The sequence below is a fragment of the Natrix helvetica genome (genome assembly GCF_964273705.1).
Source record: "Natrix helvetica genome assembly, chromosome: 7".
NCBI classification, from domain to species: domain Eukaryota; kingdom Metazoa; phylum Chordata; class Lepidosauria; order Squamata; family Natricidae; genus Natrix; species Natrix helvetica.
In genome coordinates this window covers 75698555-75723521 of record NC_138558.1, presented here as the reverse complement: position 1 = coordinate 75723521, position 24967 = coordinate 75698555, and the positions used below count along the sequence as shown (strand labels likewise).

At 45.7% G+C, this 24967-nt stretch overlaps 1 protein-coding gene across 1 annotated transcript in view; it reads right to left on the bottom strand.

Annotated features, from left to right (window-relative positions):
• The window catches only part of SEL1L3 (SEL1L family member 3), a 48481-nt gene extending 24046 nt beyond the window's left edge, over positions 1-24435 (bottom strand). The window contains exons 1-10 of the mRNA XM_081959724.1: positions 24321-24435; positions 21254-21806; positions 19583-19709; positions 16426-16547; positions 13288-13403; positions 11857-11912; positions 10607-10739; positions 9111-9240; positions 7190-7336; positions 1827-2038 (exon numbers count right to left, since the gene is read on the bottom strand). Of these exons, the coding sequence (XP_081815850.1) occupies positions 1827-2038; positions 7190-7336; positions 9111-9240; positions 10607-10739; positions 11857-11912; positions 13288-13403; positions 16426-16547; positions 19583-19709; positions 21254-21806; positions 24321-24374 (1650 nt within the window). The 5' untranslated portion in view covers positions 24375-24435. The remainder of the gene's footprint in view (positions 1-1826; positions 2039-7189; positions 7337-9110; positions 9241-10606; positions 10740-11856; positions 11913-13287; positions 13404-16425; positions 16548-19582; positions 19710-21253; positions 21807-24320) is intronic.
• Between the last annotated feature and the right edge of the window lie 532 nt (positions 24436-24967).

Sequence of the window (24967 nt, the reverse complement as noted above, 5' to 3'; positions counted from 1 at the left end):
AAAGTTCTCTATTAACAATGGAAATTTGGGGCTCAGTTGTGGTCGTAAGTCGAGGACTCCCTGGGTCTGTACTGCAACTATATCTATATGTGTAGCTATCACTATATCAAGGCTTTCTCAATCTTCATCAACTTTAAATTGCATGGAGTTCAACTCCCAGAATTCCCCAGCCAGATGACAGTGTTTCGGGTGGGCGGGGGGAGTTGATGAAAGCAATGGACCCCCTCAGATGCAGGGGTGAAATCCAGCAGGTTCTGACAGGTTCTGGAGAACTGGTAGCGGAAATTTTGAGTAGTTTGGAGAACCGATAGCAGAAATTTTGAGTAGTTGGGAGAACCGGTAGGAGAAATTTTGAGTAGTTTGGAGAACCGATAGCAGAAATTTTGAGTAATTTGGAGAACCGATAGCAGAAATTTTGAGTAATTTGGAGAACCGGTAGGAGAAATTTTGAGTAGTTGGGAGAACCGATAGCAGAAATTTTGAGTAATTTGGAGAACCGATAGCAGAAATTTTGAGTAATTTGGAGAACCGATAGCAGAAATTTTGAGTAATTTGGAGAACCGGTAGGAGAAATTTTGAGTAGTTGGGAGAACCGATAGCAGAAATTTTGAGTAATTTGGAGAACCGATAGCAGAAATTTTGAGTAGTTGGGAGAACCGATAGCAGAAATTTTGAGTAATTTGGAGAACCGATAGCAGAAATTTTGAGTAGTTGGGAGAACCGATAGCAGAAATTTTGAGTAGTTTGGAGAACCGGTAGGAGAAATTTTGAGTAGTTTGGAGAACCGATAGCAGAAATTTTGAGTAATTTGGAGAACCGATAGCAGAAATTTTGAGTAGTTGGGAGAACCGATAGCAGAAATTTTGAGTAGTTTGGAGAACCGGTAGGAGAAATTTTGAGTAATTTGGAGAACCGATAGCAGAAATTTTGAGTAATTTGGAGAACCGATAGCAGAAATTTTGAGTAATTTGGAGAACCGGTAGGAGAAATTTTGAGTAGTTGGGAGAACCGATAGCAGAAATTTTGAGTAATTTGGAGAACCGATAGCAGAAATTTTGAGTAGTTGGGAGAACCGATAGCAGAAATTTTGAGTAATTTGGAGAACCGGTAGGAGAAATTTTGAGTAGTTGGGAGAACCGATAGCAGAAATTTTGAGTAGTTTGGAGAACCGGTAGGAGAAATTTTGAGTAATTTGGAGAACCGATAGCAGAAATTTTGAGTAATTTGGAGAACCGATAGCAGAAATTTTGAGTAATTTGGAGAACCGGTAGGAGAAATTTTGAGTAGTTGGGAGAACCGATAGCAGAAATTTTGAGTAATTTGGAGAACCGATAGCAGAAATTTTGAGTAGTTGGGAGAACCGATAGCAGAAATTTTGAGTAATTTGGAGAACCGATAGCAGAAATTTTGAGTAGTTGGGAGAACCGATAGCAGAAATTTTGAGTAGTTGGGAGAACCGATAGCAGAAATTTTGAGTAGTTTGGAGAACCGGTAGGAGAAATTTTGAGTAGTTTGGAGAACCGGTAGCAGAAATTTTGAGTAGTTTGGGGAACCAGTAGCAGAAATTTTGAGTAGTTGGGAGAACCGATAGCAGAAATTTTGAGTAGTTGGGAGAACCAGCAAATGCCACCTCTGGCTGGCCCCAGAGTGGGGAGGGAATGGAGATTTTGCAGTATCCTTCCCCTGCCACGCCCTCCAAGCCACGCCCACCAAGCCACACCCCACCCCGCCCCGCCTACAGAACCGGTAGTTAAAAAAAATTGAATTTCACCACTGCTCAGATGCCTCTAACTCCTGGAGCAGAAGGCGAGTAGCCTACCTCTTACCTGAAGTGGGTCGGGAGATACGCCCAGTCCAATTTCAAAGATGACACCAAGAACATAAGAAGATCTAGAATATCCACAATGGCTGGAATCTCTCAGGGCCAAGATGGAGGAATTGATATAGAGCAAACCATCCGTTTGTGACAGGTTTTGAGCAGCTGCCTCAAACAACCTGCGTCCGATTTTGAATGCTAGCTCCTTCTTGTGTTGGGATACTAAAATAGTAAGATACAACGTATTAGTAAGCTAGCAGGTTGGTGTCTGGCCTCGCTTCTTCCACCAACATGTTGTTGTGGCCTGCCAACGGCCAGAGGAGCTGGCAGCAGATTCGGACAGTGAGGAGGTTGGGGAGGAACCTGGGCCAGTCCTGGAGTCTGGGGGAGGCTCTGAGGAGGGCTCGGTGTCGGAGGCAGAGAGGGGGCCAGAGCCGTTTGACAGTTATCAGCTGCCTTCGGAGTCAGACATCAGTGAGGCAGATGAACAGCTGGAGCCTGTTCCCAGTGTGTGCATGTGCAGAGCTGCCAGGCGAAGGGAAGAGCTAAAGAACAGGGGTCGACTTGGGAGTAAGGCCACAGGGGGACGATGAATGGCCCCTCCCAGAGGAAATAACAGAGGAGCGAAAGGGGAGTGGAGTTTGCAGGAGGCCATTAGTTCATTCCTAGTATTGCAGCGTCTGAAAGATATCAGCCTGGCCACTCTCCAAGCCTGATAAAGGTCGCTAATTGTGAACTGTCTTAAAAGACTGAGGGAGAGGAAAGACTTTGCGGGAGAGGAATTCACTATCAATTAAATAAAAGGGGTTTATCGGGACGAGGACTCGGCTTCGTGCTGCTGGGGAAGCTTCAGTCAGAACTCATGTTTTCATCCTCCAGCTACAATCCATCACCCCACGGGGTGGGTTGGTGGACACGTTTGGCCATGTTGCAAGAGTGGTCAGGATCCTGGCTACCAGTGGTGGGTTCCTACCGGTTCGCACCGGATCGCGCGAACCGGTTCCAGACCGAACCCGGAAGTAACCGGACCCGGAAGTAACCGGGAACCGGCACCGGTCCTGTCACTTTATCCCCCTTGCCATCCCAACGGAGCTCGCTCGCTCCCCCGCCCGTCCGCACTAAGCTAGCTAGCCCAGCTAGCCGCTCATTGATTGGCTGGAGTTCAGCCAATCAGTGAGCGGGCTGGAGGCGACCCGTTTAAAAGCGGGTTGTCCTCCATTTCAAAACTCCCTTCTCTTCGCTGGGAGCTTGCTGCTTCCTTCAGGTAAGCAACTAAGCGCGAGGGGGGGCGGGAGGCTAGCTTCGGCGAGGAAAGGCCTCTAGGCCTTCCCTCGCTGAAGCGGCGGGCTGGCGTGGGCCTTGCGGGCGGTGGGCAGCTAGCTGCGCCCGGGAAAGGCCGCTGGGCCTTTCCGGGGCGAAGCACCGGCGTCGCGTGGGACGCGCGGCCGCCGGGAAGCTAGCTGCGCCCGGGAAAGGCCGCTGGGCCTTTCCGGGGCGAAGCACCGGCGTCGCGTGGGACGCGCGGCCGCCGGGAAGCTAGCTGCGCCCGGGAAAGGCCGCTGGGCCTTTCCGGGGCGAAGCACCGGCGTCGCGTGGGACGCGCGGCCGCCGGGAAGCTAGCTGCGCCCGGGAAAGGCCGCTGGGCCTTTCCGGGGCGAAGCACCGGCGTCGCGTGGGACGCGCGGCCGCCGGGAAGCTAGCTGCGCCCGGGAAAGGCCGCTGGGCCTTTCCGGGGCGAAGCACCGGCGTCGCGTGGGACGCGCGGCCGCCGGGAAGCTAGCTGCGCCCGGGAAAGGCCGCTGGGCCTTTCCGGGGCGAAGCACCGGCGTCGCGTGGGACGCGCGGCCGCCGGGAAGCTAGCTGCGCCCGGGAAAGGCCGCTGGGCCTTTCCGGGGCGAAGCGCCGGCGTCGCGTGGGACGCGCGGCCGCCGGGAAGCTAGCTGCGCCCGGGAAAGGCCGCTGGGCCTTTCCGGGGCGAAGCGCCGGCGTCGCGTGGGACGCGCGGCCGCCGGGAAGCTAGCTGCGCCCGGGAAAGGCCGCTGGGCCTTTCCGGGGCGAAGCGCCGGCGTCGCGTGGGACGCGCGGCCGCCGGGAAGCTAGCTTCGCCCGGGAAAGGCCGCTGGGCCTTTCCGGGACGAAGCGCCGGCGTCGCGTGGGACGCGCGGCCGCCGGGAAGCTAGCTTCGCCCGGGAAAGGCCGCTGGGCCTTTCCGGGGCGAAGCGCCGGCGTCGCGTGGGACGCGCGGCCGCCGGGAAGCTAGCTTCGCCCGGGAAAGGCCGCTGGGCCTTTCCGGGACGAAGCGCCGGCGTCGCGTGGGACGCGCGGCCGCCGGGAAGCTAGCTGCGCCCGGGAAAGGCCGCTGGGCCTTTCCGGGGCGAAGCACCGGCGTCGCGTGGGACGCGCGGCCGCCGGGAAGCTAGCTGCGCCCGGGAAAGGCCGCTGGGCCTTTCCGGGGTGAAGCACCGGCGTCGCGTGGGACGCGCGGCCGCCGGGAAGCTAGCTGCGCCCGGGAAAGGCCGCTGGGCCTTTCCGGGGTGAAGCACCGGCGTCGCGTGGGACGCGCGGCCGCCGGGAAGCTAGCTGCGCCCGGGAAAGGCCGCTGGGCCTTTCCGGGGCGAAGCGCCGGCGTCGCGTGGGACGCGCGGCCGCCGGGAAGCTAGCTTCGCCCGGGAAAGGCCGCTGGGCCTTTCCGGGACGAAGCGCCGGCGTCGCGTGGGACGCGCGGCCGCCGGGAAGCTAGCTGCGCCCGGGAAAGGCCGCTGGGCCTTTCCGGGGCGAAGCACCGGCGTCGCGTGGGACGCGCGGCCGCCGGGAAGCTAGCTGCGCCCGGGAAAGGCCGCTGGGCCTTTCCGGGGCGAAGCACCGGCGTCGCGTGGGACGCGCGGCCGCCGGGAAGCTAGCTGCGCCCGGGAAAGGCCGCTGGGCCTTTCCGGGACAAAGCACCAGGCTGGCGTGGGCGGCAAGCCTCCGCGAGGCTAGGCCAAAAGCCCCCCACCCTCCCCTCTCCAGCCTCGCCTGGCTGGCTAAGCCCTAAGAGTCTTAAACAGTCTTACCTGTCCTCCTGCCTCTCTGCCTGTCTGCTGCCTGTTGCATCGGAGAGCTGCTGATTCTGCCTGCTGGTAAGTAACCTGGTTTTTTTTCTTTTATTTTTTTAATGTATTTTAAAATAATATTTTATTTATTGTGCATAGAATTTTTTAAAATATTTTTACTTAAAAGTATTGAGTGTAGAATATTTTAAAATGGTTTACTTCAATTTATTGTGTATGGATTCTTTTTTAAAATTGTCTCAGACTATTTTAAAAAAGATTCTATCCAAAATAAATTAAAATAAACAATTTTAAAATATTCTATACTCAATACTTTAAAATGTATTGTGTATAGAATTGTTTTAAATTGTTTTATTGTAATTTATTGTGTATTGAATGTTTTTAATGGTTTCATTTTAAATTATTGTGTGTGGAGTAGTTTGAAATGGTACAGTATAAATTATTGCTGGTGGAATAATGGTTACAGTTGGTACAATACCTTAAAATAGTTATAGTATAAATTATTGCTGGTGGAATACTTAACAATGGTTTTTAAGGATTTTTTTTATTTATAGAATATCTTTTTTAAATTATTGTTTGGGAATTTTTATGTTTTAATTGTTTATAAAATATATTTACTACAAGAAATATTATTCCTTTTTGCAAATGTTTTCTTTGTGGTGCAATATGTTGCTTAAAAGTGTTCAGACCAGGTTTATATATCTCAAAGTGGGTGCTTTTCTATGGGCAGGCCAGGTTGGTGCAAGGCAGCTTTGCCAGATTTTGTGTGTTTCTATGTGATACCTGGTTGTTTAGGTAATTGTGAGGTGGTTGCTGGTTCTGTGAGCTTCCTGGCACTGTCCTTTATAATTTCCCACAATGCCTTGATGGTTTTTATTCCAGTGGCTTTGTCTTTCCTGTCCTTAGGGTTAGGGGGGAAAAAAACACTGGTTTCATTTGCAGTCTTTGGGGGGGGGGGGACAAAAAGGAGAAAGAGGGAGGAGGTGGGGGAAAGTGGGATCCTTGCTGCTTTCTGAGCTTGGTGGTTTTTTTTACAGACATTTCACTACCAAACTAGGTAACATCATCAGTGCTAGATGGGGTTGTGGGGAAAGGAGGAGGAGGAGAAGTCGAAGGACAAAAAGGAAAAAGATAAGGAGGGAGAGGACTGTGGGGTCCTTTGGTGTTCTCTGAACCTGGTGGTTTTTAATTATTTTTAGGGAATTTTTATTTATTTATTGTTTATAGAATGTTTATTACAAGAAATGTTATTCCTTTTTGCAAATGTTTTATTTGTGATGCAATATGTTGCTTTTAAGTGTACAGGTTGGTGTATGGTATGTGTCTCAAGGTGGCTTCTTTTCTATGGGCAGGCCAGGTTGGTGCAAGGCAGCTTTGCCAGATTTTGTGTGTTTCTGTGTGATACCTGGTTGTTTAGGTAATTGTGAGGTGGTTGCTGGTTCTGTGAGCTTCCTGGCACTGTCCTTTATAATTTCCCACAATGCCTTGATGGTTTTTATTCCTGTGGCTTTGTCTTTCCTGTTCTTAGGGTTAGGGAAAAAAACTGGTTTCATCTGCAGTCTTTTGGGGGGGAAATGTTTTTTTTTTGTGTGTGTGTGTGTGTTTTCCTGGCACTGTCATAGTTTGTGTTTGTGGGTATGTAATGTCCTGCAGTTATCTACACATTAATAATGATCAAGTACTAATAATATTTCCTTATACATTTTAATGACCTTTCCTTTCATAATTGGTGTTTTCTTTCATACTTTTAGATTTCTAATTGCTGTTTCTGTTAGTTAGCAATTGATAAAACAAATTCCACGTGAAAAAGTATTCAAAGCCTTCTTGGTTTTAATTGTCAATTTATTCATTCTTGCACATTCTAATATTTATTCATTTTCATATCTTTGTTTTTTCCACTGTTGTGCAAACACAATTCCAACAGCTGTTAACATGTGTAAAATTAAATATGTATTTATTCCCTTCTGTAAGTAGCTCTTTTATTGTTTTGTGTACTTATTTTAATCTTATTTAAGTAGTAAGTGCACAAAATAATAAATTTCCTTTTTTATATTTTCTTTTTGTAGATCATTCATTGGGGCAAAAAATTCAGTGACATTGTCTTGGCCACTCCCATCCGGTCACATGACTGCCAAGCCACTCCCACCCGGTCACATGGCCGGCAAGCCACTCCCACCCGGTCACATGGCCGGCAAGCCACTCCCACCAGGTCACATGGCTGGCAAGCCACTCCCATAAAGGAGGCCACACCCACAGAGTAGGTTCCAAAAAATTTTGAAACCCACCACTGCTGGCTACCTACCATCCTAAAGAAGGACGTTACCTTCTGGGAAATGTGGCGTTGCGTCCTTCCTACCTTCAAGCATGCTCTGATCTTCTCCTCTCAATCCTGTCTCCCAATCCAAAGCCACACACTTCAGAGGGCTCCTGTATTTGTTGTTCAGTTCCCAGTAATAGTTGTCAAGAGGGCCTGAGGAAAATTGCCATAAAAAACAAGAAGAAAATGGTTTTCTTAACAGAATAATGGAGTTGGAAGGGACCTTGGAGGTCTTCTAGTACAACCCCCTACTCAAGCAGGAGACCATACACCAATACTAATACTAATACTAACAAGGAGGAGGAGGAGGAGGAGGAGGAGGAGGAGGAGGAGGAGGAGGAGGAGGAGGAGGAGGAGGAGGAGGAGGAGAAGAAGAAGAAGAAGAAGAAGAAGAAGAAGAAGAAGAAGAAGAAGAAGAAGAAGAAGAAGAAGAAGAAGAAGAAGAAGAAGAAGAAGATGATGATGATGATGATAATACTTGGTTGATACCTAAGACGCTGGCAGCAACCCATATCAACCATTAGCACCAGTCAGTGGTATTTGTGATGCATTTTTGAATGTTCAGTTGTCTGAGTTTCATGGTTAATGAATAAAAGATAATGATGATGATGATGATAATAATAATAATAACCAAGCAAACAACAACAATGGTACAGACAGATCGTAATTTGGAATACAACATGCTGGATATCATAATTGTTGAAACGTACAATTTATTGACATCGTGGTACCAGGAGATGCCAGAGTCGAAGAAAAAGAACTGGGGAAAAAAATCACAAAATACCACGACTTGGCCATCGAAACTACCTGATTATGGATGAAGCATGTAACAGTGAGACCCATTGTCATCAGGGCACCTGTCACCATGTCCAAGAATTTTATAAGATACATCCACAAATTGCAGCTTCCTGCAATAACACCAACAGAACGGCAAAAAACTGCGTTACTCGGAACATCTTATATTTTAAGAAGGTCCTTGGTTGATAGCTAGGACCCTGGCAGCAAACCGTATCAACTGTTACCACCAGTCACTGGTATTTGTGATGCATTTTTGAATGTTCAGTTGTCTGAGTTTCATGGTTAATGAATAAAAGATAATGATGATGATGATGATAATAATAATAATAACCAAGCAAACAACAACAATGGTACAGACAGATCGTAATTTGGAATACAACATGCTGGATATCATAATTGTTGAAACGTACAATTTATTGACATCGTGGTACCAGGAGATGCCAGAGTCGAAGAAAAAGAACTGGGGAAAAAAATCACAAAATACCACGACTTGGCCATCGAAACTACCTGATTATGGATGAAGCATGTAACAGTGAGACCCATTGTCATCAGGGCACCTGTCACCATGTCCAAGAATTTTATAAGATACATCCACAAATTGCAGCTTCCTGCAATAACACCAACAGAACGGCAAAAAACTGCGTTACTCGGAACATCTTATATTTTAAGAAGGTCCTTGGTTGATAGCTAGGACCCTGGCAGCAAACCGTATCAACTGTTACCACCAGTCACTGGTATTTGCGATGCATTTTTTGAATGTTCAGTTGACTGAGTTTCATGTTTAATGAATAAAGTATATAATAATAGCTTTTATAGTAATAATAGCCTTTATTGTTATTGTACATCATGTATACAACGAAATTGGTTTAGCCACTACTGGTGCAATCCATAAAAAAAAAACAATTTCAGATAGGTGGCTCTCCAATCTCTTCTTTAAAACCTCCAGTGATGGAGCACCCAAAAGACGAACATAATGCCAGAGTTGGAAAGGACCTTGGAGGTCTTCTAGTCCAACCCCCTGCTCAGGCAGGAGACCCTACACCATTTCAGACAAAGGGTTGTCCAATTTCTCCCGAGGCCTCAAATTAGCCCAAATAAGAGTGTGATAACATCAATTGCGGTTACTTACACTGTTGATTTTCTTCAAAATATTTCAGTGAGAATCCGTGATTAGTTACTCTGCTCTGGATATTAGCTCGTTTCTGATAGTACAACTCAATTTTCTCTGAAATGTCTCTGTTGGAGAATGGATGAGAAAACTGGAAGGAGGGAAAATAGTCTATTTAGTTCACGCGGTTGGCCGTTAAAAAAATAATAATTGTATGTGTTGTTGGGGGAATACTGGCATTTTTAAAAGAAAAATGGTTCACGAACAGCTAGATAGAAGGACAGTTCCCCCCCACCCCATGCCATCACTCTGCTAAACAATTAATTCCCACAACACTGTCAGAATATGTAATCAGACTGTGTTACTATTCTTCTTCTTCTTCTTCTTCTTCTTCATATTTATTTATTGATTAATTTATTGATTAATTAATTAATACAAAAATACAAAAGAAAATGGCAGGAAAATAGGGGAGGGAAAAGGGAAGGGAAAAGTGTAGGGCAAAGAGAAAGAAGGAAAGAAAGAAAGAAAGAGAGAGAGAGAGAGAGAGAGAAAGAGGGAAAGAACAAAAGAAAGAGAGAGAGAAAGAATGAACAAAAGGACGGAAGAAAGAAAGAGAGAAAGAACAAAAGAAAGAGAGAGAGAGAAAGGAAAGAAGGGAGGGAGGGAGGGAGGGAGGGAGGGAGGGAGGGAAAGAAAGAAGAGGAATTGACTTCCAACTCCCTTGGGTACAGTAGAATAAGATAATAACATCAAACATCAACTTTTTTTACTTTTACACAATAGTATAAATTAACCATTTCTATAACAACAAACCTATCTCATTGGTAAAACCCAAAATCAATGTTTCATTCCCCCCCCACACCCCAAGCACAAAGTCCAGAAGTGGTTTCCAAGCAGAAGCAAAAGTAATTGTGAGTTTTTTTCTTTAATCAAGGCAGTCATTTTAACTCCATCCAACTTTTGCAGCCATTCGTCCATTGTAGGAATTTAAGCGTATTTTCATTTTTGTGCGTAAAGTAATCTTGCTGCCATCAACATATATAACATGAAAGTTCCAAAATCCCCCCCCCTTTTTTTTCCCCCTTTAAACCCTGGAGAAAGTTTTCTGGTTTTATCTTTATATTCACTTTGAGAACCTTCTGATGATATTATCTAGTTAAGTGTAATGAAACATCTGCAAGAAAACAAGCAGGCTCAGAGAGCACCGAGGACCACACAGTTCTCCTCCTCCTCTTCCTGCACTCCACAAAACCCACTCTCTTCTAGCACTGATGATGTTACCCAGTTGGGTCATGAAACATCTGCAACAAAACTACAAAGCTCAGAGACCCCTCATTTCAACTCTGAGCTACAAATATTCTCCTTTATTAGAACCTTCTGTATTCAGATGGGAATATTTCCCTGCTAAGAAATCATAACGTCCACCGTTATCAGAAACTACATCTAGAAACAATGCTTGCCAATGCTTGCCAGACTCTCCCTCTGCCTCTCCATATTTCCATCCTTTGTTCACTCACCTTTTTGGTCTCTAAGTTGTTCAGACGGTAGTATTTCACCGATCCAAAATACCCTTTGACTCCTGGCACGTATCCACTTCCCCCCAAAACCAAGTAACCCTCAGTGTCATCGTAGTAGAAATCTTGCTGAAAACTAGAATGGAAGACAAATTGTTCTTTTAGATTTTCACTCTGGAAAAGAGCCAAAGACAGAATGGTGAAACAGAGAAATCACATCCTGCGTTGCAGTTCTGGAAGCTGCAGGATTGCACAATTAAATATTGGATGCTTATCGGTAAAAGAAAACATAATAAATTAACAAGATCAGTAGCATATAAAGAAAAAATGTTTTATTGTTGGCATTTACCCCCAATGAGATTGGCCAAAATGTATCTGAACATGAATCCAACTTGTTGGAAGTGCAAAAAAAAAATGCAAGGGACTTTCTATTGTATGTCGTGGACCTGGCCAGAAACTCAAAAGTGTTGGATTAAAATTTGGTTATGGATACAACAAATTATAGAAAAACAAATAGAATATAAACTGGAACTTTTTCTGCTGGGAATAACCAAGGGGAAATATAGAAAGAAAATATAATATACATATTAATACACTTGTTGAATACAGTCAGAATAACATTTCCCCAATGGTGGAAACAAAGTAATATTCCCCCAGATGAATTAGTGATTCAGAAAATTCTAGATTGTGCAGACATGGCTAAATTAACATTAAGATTAAAGGACAAGGAAGAGTCTAAATAATATGATTTTTTTTTTGTTTTTCTTGTCAAAAAAAAGGGTATGCATAGCCTTTAGGAGGCTTATAAAGTGCTCCTGGGAGCTGCGGGGGGAAAAATTGAGCAAAAAACGGCCCAGCCCCCAGGAGCACTCAGCAAGGCTCCTAAAGGCATGGCCATTTTGGTGAAGGGGGGGGGGGTTTCAGGAGGCAAAAAATGCTGTATTCAGTGTATAAGACGCACCCAGATTTTCAGCCTCTTTTTTTGAGGGAAAAGGGTGCGTCTTATACTCTGAAAAATACAGTACATTGATGGAGATAGATAGATAGATAGATAGATGATAGATAGATAGATAGATAGATAGATAGATAGATAGATAGATAGATAGATAGATAGATAGATAGATAGATAGATGATAGAGATAGAGATACACACACAGAGACACACTCACACAGAGATATATATAGATATGGATATAATGTAGATATAGATATAAGAACATGGTACATATGAATAGAGGAGAGGTTGGCCTTACTTAAAATGTTGATGTTGAAAGATAGTCATATTCTTCCGAACAATGGTTATATCGATCTGAAAGAAAAAGTTAAATATTAGGTCTGAAAATGCACATATTACAATAAGCGAAATGAATACAAGCCCAGTTTTGGCCTGGAAGTTTTGGTTACAGTGTTCAGTCGAAGGATAAAAATTGAATCTTTGAAATCCTATCTGCAGGGGTAAGGTGTCCTCCTTAAATTTTTAGAGATCCTCCCAAATTTACACCCTCTCTATAAACATTGTAGAATCTGTGCCAGTGTAGTGCCCCGGAGGGCACAGATTCATGGTCTGGTTTGTTGCTGGGATAAATAAATATCTATTAAACCCTTCAAGGCTTAGGAAGACTCTGTCTCAGCTCGTAGTATCCATCTAAGCCAGGATGCTACCGAAGACAGCTGTCACAATGGCACAACTGAACCCAGAGCAACTGTGTTTCTTCACCTGTCTCATAGAAAAAAATGTACTTCAGTTTCCTACAATATGCAGAATTATTTTGGGAAGGCAAGACAATTAAGCTAGTATAAAGCCAGGATAGGATGTGTGTGAGAGAGAGGGGAGGAAGGGGGAGGGAGAGGGGGAGAGAGCTGGAAACAGAGAGAGAGGGAGGGAAGAAGAGAAACAGAGATGGGGAGGGAGAGAAACAGAAAGAGAGGGAGAAAGAGGGAGAAACAGAGGAAGAAGGAGGGAGAGAAACAGAGTGGGAGCGAGGGAGAAACAGAGAGAGAGGAGAGGAAGGGGGAGAGAGAGAAACAGAGAGACAGAGAGGAGGAGGAGAGAGGAGGGGGGAGAGAGAAACACACACACAGAGAGAAACAGAAAGAGAGGGGGAGAGAGAAACAGAGAGAGAGGAGGAGAGAGAAGGAGAAGGGCAGAGAAACAGAGAGAGAGGAGGAGGAGGAAAGGGGGGAGATAGAGAGAAACAGATAGAGAGAGAAGGAAAAGGAGAGGGAGGGAGAGTTAGAGAGAGAGAAAGAGGGAGGATACAAAGGGAAAGAGAGAAAGAGAGAGGAAGAGAGAGAGGGAGATAAAGATAGGGAGAGAGAAAGAGAGAGGAGAGAGAGGGAGGGAGAGAGGGAGGGAGAGAGAAAGAGAGAGAGAGAGGATGAGAGAGAGGGAGAGAGAGAGAAAGAGAGGAGGAGGAGAGGGAGAGAGAAAGAGAGAGGAGGAGAGGAGGAGAAAGAAGGAGAAAGAAGGAGAGAGAGGGAGAGAAAGAGAGGGGGGAGCGAAAGAGGGAGAGGAGAGAGGGGAGGACAGAGAGGGGGAGAGAAAGAGAGAGGAGACAGAGGAGGAGAGGGAGAGAGGGAGAGAGAGAGGGAGAGAAAGAGAGGAGGAGGAGAGGGAGGGAGAGAGCGGGAGAGAGAAAGAGAGAGAGGAGGAGAGAGAGGGAGTGGGGGAGAGTGGGAGATACCTCTTGTCCATTAATGGAGAGATCAAGTCGAAACCACCGCTGTAGAGGAAGGGGGAACGTAGTCTTCACTGCAAGATCCCCTCCTTTGACAAGATGCATTTGGATGTGAAGATAACCTGAAATGTGATCCCCAACCCATGAAGATACTTAGGATCAAAGTAGATTTCTCACGGATGAACAGTTGGTCCCCTTCGTACATACAATTGCTTTCCAGTTGGTGACTCTTTGGCGCCTAGCAAAATCCGCCAACTCCCAATTACGCTCAAATACAGTTATCCAAAGTTTTTAAAATAACATATCTATCATAGAAATATATATAAAAATAACCTTTTAAATTGGTTGGGAAAGGACAGACAGAGTCTGGGGGCAGAGTCAAGAGAGGAATTAGCCTGGAGTTGTTATGTTCCCAGAAGCGGCAAAAGTCTTGATTTCTGTTAAATCGTATCTAGTCCCAATTTAGTGCTGTGTCAACTCCTAACATTGTCATAGTGAGAGAAGGCGAGGGAGCACATTCCATGCATACTGTCGGCTGAAGTCGGATCTCAGATTACTGCAGCAGGCTTGGGAGGGATGCACCTCATTGGGGAATGTGATTTATGACACAGACTGAGGGGAGGGAAGGAATAGGAGTAAAGTTCAGCTATAACTCAAACAAAGCTTAGATCTGACTGCGAAAAGGCCTTGCCTAATGGTGATCCTAATAAATGACTAGTTTTGTATTGAAACTTGGCTCGATACTCATGAATCAATTAGGGCCTTTTTAGGAAACCTCACATGCTGACTATTAGTAGACTAGATTCTTGTTCCACAGGCATGAGCAGTGGTGAGTTCCTACTGCTTCGGACTGGTTCAGCCGAATCGGTAGTGGCTTGGTGGCCTGGGTCGTTGGAAACGGCAGCGACCCAGGCCAGCCATGCCCCCGAACCGGTTCCTCGTGCGGCACCCTCAGTGCTGCCATCTTTCAGTTCTGCGCATGTGCAGAACAATTTTAATTGCACTGTGCATGCGCGTGCAGCGTGCATCAAGCATCAAGTAGTGCCTGCTGGAACCCATCCCTGGGCACGAGCAATAAATCTGCTTAACTTGGAACCTGACGTGGTTATTTTATTATTTTTTCTCATCCAATTTAAGGAGCCCTCTGAAAGCTATCCGTAGGGCCACAAGGGGTCCATGTGTCCCAAACTAAGAACTACCGGTTGACACTGTCAACACACCTGTTATAAAAATCATAACTTGCGCACCAAACTCTTTGTGCTCATTTTAATGCGCAGAAGCGCCAATTGTAAAAGAATCAGAATCGTATTTTGCAATAAGACCAAGGAGCTTATTATGGTAGACTACAGAAGGACTAGATCAGACATCCAATCCTTGCTTATCAATGGAGACCGAGTGGAGCAAGTGGCCAGTTTTAAGTTTCTGGATGTTGTCATAAAAAGAGGACCTGACTTGGGCAACTTACATTGCAGCCCTGGTCAAAAGGACCCAGCAGAGATTATACTACCTGAGACTTCTCAGGAAGCAACAACTGAATGGAAAACTGCTGGTGACCTATGCTGCACCATAGAGAGTATTTTAACTCACTGCCCCTGTGTATGGCTTGCCAATTGCACAGGGGCAGATAGGACAGAGCTCCAGAGGGTCAACGTCATTGCCCAGAGGATCATTGGTTGCCCCCTCCTCTCTTTGGAAGAGCTTTAGAGCTCCTGCTGCCTTAAGAAAGTTCAAAACATTTGTTCTGACCTAGGCTTCCAGAGACAGTAAAAAGCACATGCTTAGTCCCCCAAACCCTCTTTTTATTTCAACGGCTGTGAATTATGTTCATTCACAGCCCGTAGTGAGTCCCAAATAGTTTGCAAAGAAGTCTGCCACAGTCCTTCAGGATGAGGCTGATAAGCACCCACCTTTATCTCCCTTGAAACGCTGCCAAAGACCTAATTGGCAATTAGGTTGGCAAAGCCACATGGAGCACAGAGTCAAAGTGGAGCTTCAGAATTTAGAACCGACCAGAACGAACAAAGTTGCTTCCTGCAAAGACTCACGTGCCTTTGCTCCTCCTTTATGTCTTATGGGAGGGGCCAATCATCTCCAAGCCTTACTCATGAGTTGTCCCTTTTGTCTTAATTGTTCTTACCTTCTGGCAGCTCTCTGCTTGTGCGTACTGGGAATAGGCTCCCCCTGTTCCTCTGTCTCACTGATGTCCGACTCTGGGAGCTCCGGAGGCAGCACATAACTCCCAGATGGTCCTGGCCCCCTCCCTGCCTCCGATGCAGAGCCCTCATCCGAACCTTCCCCAGACTCCAGGACTGGCTCATATTCCTCCCCAACCTCCTCACCTGTCCGACTCTGCTACCAGCTCCTCTGCCAGGGGACCATAACAATATTCTTAAAGATCCATCTCCCTGGTCACCCTTTTTTTTGAACTATTACCATCTGGCAGACGGTACAGGACAATAAAAACAAGATCAAATAGGCTGAAAAACAGCTTCTATCCCAAGGCAGTTACTATATTGAATTCTACAGTATAGTGCAATATTAATGCAATATCAGGGGTTTTCAATTCAATTGTAGAGAATGTGAAGGATGTGTGTTTTTATATGTATAATATAGACTGAAGATAGCATTTAATTTCGTTGCACGAGATGCAGTGACAATAAAGTAAACTAAACTAAGTAGTTATAGTCAGTGGTGAAATTCAATTTTTTTTTCTACCGGTTCCGTGGGCGTGGCTTAGTGGGCGTGGCAGGGGAAGAATACTGCAAAATCTCCATTCCCTCCCCACTCTGGGGCCAGCCAGAGGTGGCATTTGCCGGTTCTCCGAACTACTAAAAATTTCCACTACTTGTTCTCCAAACTACTCAAAATTTCTACTACCGCTTTTCCGAACTACTCAAAAATTCTGCTACTGGTTCTCTGAACTATTCAAAATTTCCACTACCAGTTCTCCAGAACCTGTCAGAACCTGCTGGATTTCACTCCTGGTTATAGTCCCCATCTAGATCAAATCCATAGTCAACTTCCTTCTACCAGACTCACTTTCTTAAGAAGGGTTTTAGGGGAGAGAGGGTGGAAATCAAATTAAATTTGCTTTGTATCTAAGGCAGTGTTGATTCAGTACACCTGGGATTTTCTTCCTCTTACCTGTATTGGTTAGAAATACAGCAGGGGTGCCATACATTTCTCCCGAATCGATAAAGTACAAGATCCCGCACAACGATCTCTCACAGTAGCGCAGTAAATAAAGCCACGCCGAGACTGTAAAGCTGTGCAAACACAAAACACTGGTGAGAAACAACTTACTCACTCCTGAGACTGAGTAACATCCAATCAGTTCAAAGCAGGGGAGAAGATGTTGATTTTATCTCTTCAACTAAGTGGAAAAAGGGTCCATTGAGATGTTTCTGTTGAAGGACGTCTCCTTCAGATAGTGTTCTGACCGAGGCTTCCCAAAAACACGAAGCCAACTCCTCGTCCCGATAAAACCTCTTTTATTTAGGTTAAAGGGAATTCCTCTCCTGCAAAGTCCCGGCCAACAGACTTTCAAGAGATTTCACAACTACAGACCTTGATCAGGCTTGGAGAGCTGCCAGGCCGATATCTTCCAAACTCCATGCTGTAGCAGCAATTACTTGGCAAGAAGTCAGGAACAGATCTTCACCCTCATGAATTGAACTAATTGTCTCCTGCAAACTCCACTCCCCTTTCGCTCTTCTTTTATTTCCTCTGGGAGGGGCCATTCATCATCCACTTGTGTCTTTACTCCCGAGTCGACCCTTGTTCCTTAGCTGTTCCCTTCTTCTGGTAACTCTGCGCATGCGCACATTGGGAACAGGCTCCAGCTGTTCTTCTGCCCCACTGATGTCTGACTCTGAAGGCAGCTGATAACTGGCATATGACCCTGGCCTCCTCTCTGCTTCCGACACAGAGCCCTCATCAGAGCCTTCCCCAGACTCCAGGACTGGCCCAGGTTCCTCCCCAACCTCCTCACTGTCCGAATCTACTGGTAGGCCACAACAGATACAAAAAATAACGAGTAAGGCTGACATGGAAAAGGCAATAGTTCTTCAGAAGTCATTAGTAGGTCCAAGGTATTTTAGGGTGACGTCTCCCTTGAGTTACTCCTCAGATTCTTCGTTGGACGTCACCACAAGGGAGGAGGATCTCATTACTGGCACATCAGGAACTGGGTTAATTACCATATTTTTCAAACTATAAGGCTCACTCCCCGCCCCTCAAAAAAAGTGGGTGGAAATGTCTGTATGTCTTATAGACCAAATATGGTCCTGTTTTTGGCCTCCTGAAACCAACACACACACACCCGTGTCACATTTTTGCCAAAAACGGGAGACACGGAGGGTTTGGGAGGCCTGCAAAGTGCTCCTGGGGGCTGGTGAGGGTAAAAACCAGATGTACGGAGGCCAAAAACTATATTTTCTTGTTTTCCCCTTCAAAATCTAGGGGCGTCTTATAGTCCGAAAAATATGGTAATGACTCTCAGATTGTTTTCCAAAGCACCAAGAAGCAATGGGTGGAAACTAGCTAAGGAGGGAAGCAACCTAGAACTAAAGAGAAATTTCCTAACAGTGAGGGCAATTAATTAGAAATTGTGGGTGTTTCAAAACTGGAGGTTTTTAAGAAGAGATTGGACAATCATTTGTCTGAAATGTTATACTATAGGGTTTCCTGCCTGAGCAGAGGGTTTGACTAGAAGACCTCCAAGGTCCTTTACAACTCTATTATTCTGAAATGGGTTACTATTACTATTTACTATTTAATGGCAAAGAATTAATGCTTCCACAAAACCAATCAAGTTTTCGACTATATAGGAGCCACAGTGGCGGAGTGGTTAGATTGCAATACTGTAGGCTACTTCTTCTTTTTTTAATGTTTTATTCATTTTATTTATATGACATATAAAGAATTCAAGTGTGTTGTCTGGGGACAATTGTTTTTAGGCAGTCATAATCAAAATGTTTACAAAATGTATTCATCACAATAACATTAATAGTATACGTAATAACCATAATATTTATCTACTTTAACGAATTTCCATTTTACCATTCATTATTTTTATGTCCCCTCATTTCTAACTTCTGTTTCTATTGTCTAACCATTGATAAAATAGGTCCCGTATCAAAAAATATTCAGTTTCTTTTTTTGTCCTTAATAGCAAGAGTTAGTCTATCCATTTCTTCACATTCTAATATTTTCTTAATTACACTCTCATCTGTCGGGATCTCATCATTCTTCAATTGCTGTGCCAATATAATTCTGTCTGCAGTTAGTATATGTAAAATCAAATATATAGTCTTTTTACCAGAAGTGGCGTTCAGCAGGTTCTGACTAGTTCTGGAGAACCGGCAGCGGAAATTTTGAGTAGTTCGGAGAACCGGCAAATACTAGCTGGCTGGCCTCGCCCCCATCTATTCCCTGCCTCCCAAATCCCAGCTGATCGGGAGAGAATGGGGATTTTGCAGTAACCTTCCCCTTCCATGCCCACCAAGCCATGCCCACAGAAGCGGTAGTAAAAAAAATTGAATCCTACCACTACTTTTTATCATATTTTTCTGGTAGAATGCCCAATAAAAATATCTCTGGCCCACTTTCTGGAGTTCAATCCTGACCAGCTCAAAGATTGACTCAGCCTTCCATCCTTCCTTCCTTCCGTGGAGGCACAGTGGTTAGGATGCAGCATTGCAAGCTAATTCTACTGACTGCCAGCAGTTCGATCCTGACCGGCTCAAGGTTGACTCAGCCTTCCATCCTTCTGAGGTGGGTAAAACGAGGACCCAGATTGTTGGGGGCAAGAGGCTGACTCTGTCAACTGATTAGAGAGGGCTGTAAAGCACTGTGAAGCGGCATATAAGTCTAAGTGCTATTGCTATATACATTTCGTCCATGCTTATCTCTACCTTTGCAAGAAGCCCTCTGAAAGATAGGCATTTAAGTAAAAACAAACGAACAGCTTCACTATTGCTAATGAAGTTTGAAATCTTGAGAAAAGTTTAATCAAGCCAACTAAGTAGCAGTAAAAATGCCACAGGACAAATAAAAAATAAATTAATAAACAATTAATCAGTGGAACAAGTTGCCTCCAGAAGTTGTGAATGCTCCAACACTGGAAGTTTTTAAGAAGATGTTGGACAACCATTTGTCTGAAGGGGTGTAGGGTTTCCTGCCTAGGCAGGGGGTTGGGCTAGAAGACCTCCAAGGTCCCTTCCAACTCTGTTAGAATAACTCTGTTATTCTATATTTTCTATTATAAATAAGCACGCAGCCTATACACATTTCTGCTTACATTGGATAACTCGTGTGATGCTTCCGGATGGCTTCAAGTTCTCTGTTTTTAAATTTCGGGAACTTCTTCACAATTCCTGTGCCCTCTCCACTGGATGCATATGGGAAGCTGAGGATCTCCATTAGGTCTGTAAAAAAATAAAGACCGTTCTAAATGCAATTAAGGGAATTGCAAAGAGTCCCATGTCGCTTTGATGGGTTTTGCAAACAAACAAACAAACATAAAAAACCCTCCAGAATTCTTTCGCTCATATTCTCACTCAGTTTTTTGATGAAACACTGAAGTTTTTAAGGGAATTGTCCAGTCATTAAGTGAATCCAGCTTCCCTCATTGACTTTGCTTTTTCGAAACTCTGTGTCGGAGGCAGAGAGGGGGCCAGGGCCGTCTGACAGTTATCAGCTGCCTTCAAACTCAGACATCAGTGGGGCAGAAGAACAGCTGGAGCCTGTTCCCAGTGTGCTCATGTGCAGAGTTGCCAGACGAAGGGAACAGCTAAAGAACAGGGGTCGACTTGGGAGTAAGGCCAACAGGTGGACAATGAATGGGCCCGCCCAGAGGAAATAAAAGAGGAGTGAAAGGGGAGTGGAGTTTGCAGGAGACCATTAGTTCGCTTCATTGGATCATGACTCTCCGAGACTCCTTGCCAAGTTTTGCAGATCTCGGCCTGGCAGCTCTCCAAGCCAGATAAGGTCTGTGACTGCAAATCCTCCCCCAAAAGAATTTGCTGGATGTGAATAAGTGGAATTCACAGTCAATTAATAAAAGAGGGTTTTGGCGGGACCAGGAGTTTGCTTCATGCTCTCAGGAAATATCATCTAATAAATTTTTACTAATGATCCAACTAGTAACTAATATACTAATTATTATATTGGTCTCTAGCCATCCCTATTTCTAAACCTTGGCTAATGAATGCTTCAGGAGTTATCTAATACATGTTCTATTTGTCCCAGGCCATCTCTAACACTTCTAACTGCTGCATTCTAACCACTGGGAAATAAGGGAGGGAGGAAAGGAGGGTGGGGTTTGAGAGGGAGGACTAGCAATAGCATTTTGACTTATATAATGCTTCACAGCCCTCTCTAAGCAGTTTTACAAAATCAGCCTCTTGCCCCCCAAAATCTGGGTCCTCGTTTTAGCCACCTTGAAAAGGTGGAAGGCTGAGTCAACCTTGAGCCGGTCAGGATCGAACTGCTGGCAGTCAGCAGAATTAGCCTGCAATGCTGCATCCTAAGCACTGTGCCTCCATGGAAGGGAGGAAGGGAAGAAGGGAGGGAGGGAGGACTAGGAATAGCACTTGGACTTATATACCACTTCACAGTGCTTTACAGTCCCTCTCTAAGTGGTTTACAGAGTCAGCTTCTCGTCCCCAACAATCTGGGCCTTCATTTTACCGACCTTGGAAGGACAGAAGGCTGAGTCAATCTTGAGCCTGGTGAGATTCAAACTGCCAAATTGCGGGCAGCCAGCAGGCAGCAGAAGTAGCCTGCAGTACTGCACTCTCACCACCGCGCCACCGGCGCAGGAACGGTCGGAATTGTGAAAAATGGTCATGTGTCAACAGCAGTTACAATGGCGGCTAAATGAACGATCGTTAAACCGAGAGCTGGCTGAACTCAACCACCGCAAACTCACAACGTGGTTGCCAGAGAGAAGAAATCTGTGTGTCCCTACCGTTCTCTTGAGGACACCGCGGTATCCTGCTTGCTTGGCGTTTCCATGTCTGTTCTGTGCTCCAGGTCAAGCACACCTTGTGTTCCTTGTACGGACGCTCAAAAGGTGGAACGGGATCCAAAAAACTGTAATCCCGCACAACGGCACGCCAGTAGCTTCCCGCTCGAGGAGCGCGGTGGATCACGGCCTCCTTGTGGGTAATCCAGGCATAGAGGATTACATAGTCTGCATTTAGCGATCGCTTGATAATATAATCGTCTCGGAAGACCATACTATTTGGGAATGTCAAGGAAAGTGTTCGATTCGTCCAGACGCAGCGGTCGCCTTCCCATTGTTTCTTGTACACCGATACAGCATTCCTGAAGTCAAAGGAGGCTTTCGCTTCTAAAGTTATGAGGCAAGACTTGGAGCAGAAATAAGCCACCGAAATGCCAACGCTATTCCGCAAAGTTTTATTCCCAACATTCAGGTGAATAAAATCCTCCGAAAATTTCTCACGCGGAGTTATCGGCGTGGTCAGCCATGTTTCCCTCCCCAACGTTATCCCGCTTTTCTAAGGGAGAAAAAAAATAAAAATTATTGGGCTTCGCCGTAAGGCTCCAGACGTGTTAAGGCATGAGTTGTTTTTAATGATCTCTATAAAAGCCATCCTTCCTTCGACCTTTTGGCCCAGCTACATATTTATTCATTACATTTATATGCTTCCGTGCTGAGCTATTAAATATTTGCTAGCATTTGGTTGGTGTCACAGTTGTGTCTAATGGTTAAGGCACCAAGCTAGAAATGGAAAGACTGGGAGTTCTAGTCCCACCTTAGACATGAAAGCCAGCTGGGTGACTTTGGGCCAATCACCAGGAGACTGCAAGTTCTAGCCCACCTTAGCTATGAAAGCCAACTGGGTGGCTTTGGCCAATCACCAGGAGACGGTGAGTTCTAGTCCCACCTTAGACATGAAAGCCAATTGGGTGATTTTGGGCCAATCACCAGGAGACAGTGAGTTCTAATCCATTGCTTAATCTAGTCTTGTGTCTAGTGGTTAAGGCACCAAGATTGAAGTGGAAAGACTGGGAGTTCTAGTCCCACCTTAGAGATGAAAGCCGATTGGGTGACTTTGGGCCAATCACCAAAGGTCTGTAAGTTCTAGTCCCACCTTGTCTTAGACATGAAAGCCAATTGGGTGACTTTGGGCCAATCACCAAGAGGTGGTGAGTTCTAGTCCTGCCTTAGACATGAAAGCCAACTGGGTGGCTTTGGGCCAATCACCAGGAGGCAATGAGTTCTAGTCCATTGCTTAATCTAGCCTTGTGTCTAATGGTTAAGGCACCAAGCTAGAAATGGAAAGGCTGGGAGTTCTAGTCCCACCTTAGAGATGAAAGCCAATTGGGTGACTTTGGGCCAATCACCAGGAGACTGCAAGTTCTAGCCCACCTTAGCTATGAAAGCCAACTGGGTGGCTTTGGCCAATCACCAGGAGACGGTGAGTTCTAGTCCCACCTTAGACATGAAAGCCAATTGGGTGATTTTAGGCCAATCACCAGGAGGCGGTGAGTTCTAGTCCATTGCTTAATCTAGTCTTGTGTCTAGTGGTTAAGGCACCAAGATTGAAGTGGAAAGACTGGGAGTTCTAGTCCCACCTTAGAGATGAAAGCCAATTGGGTGACTTTGGGCCAATCACCAGGAGACTGCAAGTTCTAGCCCACCTTAGCTATGAAAGCCAACTGGGTGGCTTTGGCCAATCACCAGGAGACGGTGAGTTCTAGTCCCACCTTAGACATGAAAGCCAATTGGGTGATTTTAGGCCAATCACCAGGAGGCGGTGAGTTCTAGTCCATTGCTTAATCTAGTCTTGTGTCTAGTGGTTAAGGCACCAAGATTGAAGTGGAAAGACTGGGAGTTCTAGTCCCACCTTAGAGGTGAAAGCCGATTGGGTGACTTTGGGCCAATCACCAAGAGTCTGTAAGTTCTAGTCCCACCTTAGCTATGAAAGCCAATTGGGTGACTTTGGGCCAATCACCAGGAGACGGTGAGTTCTACTCTCGCCTTAGAGATGAAAGTCATGTTAGAAAGTCGTTAATTAATAACTAATTAATACTAATAATTAATAGAATTAATTAATGGGAGAAGGAGCAGGAAAAATCAAAGGTATAAATACAGAGTAGGCGAGACTTGGCTCAATAGCAGTAACTGTGAAAGGGATCTTGGACAACCATTTAAATAGGAGCCAGCCGTGTGCAGCAGCTGCCAAAAAAGCCAACCCAGTTCTAGGCTGCATCAACAGAGGGATAGAATCAAGATCACGTGAACGGTTAATACCACTTTACAAGGCCTTGGTAAGGCCACACTTGGAATACTGCATTCAGTTTTGCTCACCCTATTACAAAAAAGATGTTGAGATTTTGGAAAAAGTTCAGAGAAGAGCGATTAAGATGATTAAAGGAAGGGAGACTAAAATACATGAAGAATGGTTGCAGAATTTGGCTTTGGCCAGTCTAGAGAAAAGAAGGACTAGGGGAGACATGATAGCGGTATTTCAGCATTTGAGGGGCTGCCACAAAGAAGAGGGGGTCAATTTATTCTCCAAAGCTCCAGAAGGCAGGACAAGAAGCAATGGATGGAAACTAATCAAGGAGAGAAGCAATCCAGAATTTAGAAGAAACTTTCTGCCACTGAGGACAATTAACCAGTGGAACAGCTTGCCACCAGAACTCGTGGGCGCTCCATCACAGGCTGTTTTTAAGAAGAATCTAGACAGTCACTTATCTGAAATAGTATCAGGATCTCCTGCTTGAGAAGGGGGCTGGACTAGAAGACCTCTAAGGTCCCTTCGAGCTCAATCGTTCTAAATTTGACCCGGATTCTTCCGCCGGAATTCACAGAACGGACCGAATGGGAAGCCGGGGGGCTTTGGGGCAAAGGAGAGAACCCCGCGATGCCCATCTGAGCTTGGCGGGGGGGCTGGACTAGAAGACCGCCAAGGTCCCTTGCAGCTCATTCATTCTAAACTGCAGCGGAGAAGCGAGGTTGGCGGGCAGGGGTTTTGGGCAGGGGGCGGTGGGCACGGACTCACGCAAAGCAGCAGGCAGAGGCCGAGGAGGGATCGAGGGGCCGCGGCGCTGTCCATGGCGTTGCCGCGGGGCTCAGCTCGACCGGGCCGGAGGAGGAAATCCTGCTTCGTGGACAGGTGAAGGAGGAAGCGGGGAGGGGCGCGGCAGGTGAGCCAGCTGGCCCGGCCCCTCCTCGCTCTCCCGCCCCGAGGCCCTGGGCTGAAGCCGGAGCCGGTGTCCTCTGAACTTGGGCAGAGGGCCCTGGACTCCTAGGACTAGAGGCCGCCCGTTCTTTGGGATGGGAAAGTGGGGTCTGGGAGGAAGGGGCCCAACAGGTCTTTGCACCTTCCTGCCCATTCCGCCCTTTGCCCATCCCGTCCTTCCTGCCCGTCCATCCATTCATGCCCATTCATGCAGAGAAAAGCACCGAGGAGGTTCAGGGCTCAACTGATTTCCCTCTCTGAAAAATTAGCATTCAACATGACATTAAGAGTTGTTTGGCAATAATAGAAACATTGATAGTTCTAGATAGATGATGATGATAGATAGATAGATAGATAGATAGATAGATAGATGATAGATAGATAGATAGATAGATAGATAGATAGATAGATAGATAGATGATAGATAATAGATAGATAGATGATAGATAGATAGATAGATAGATAGA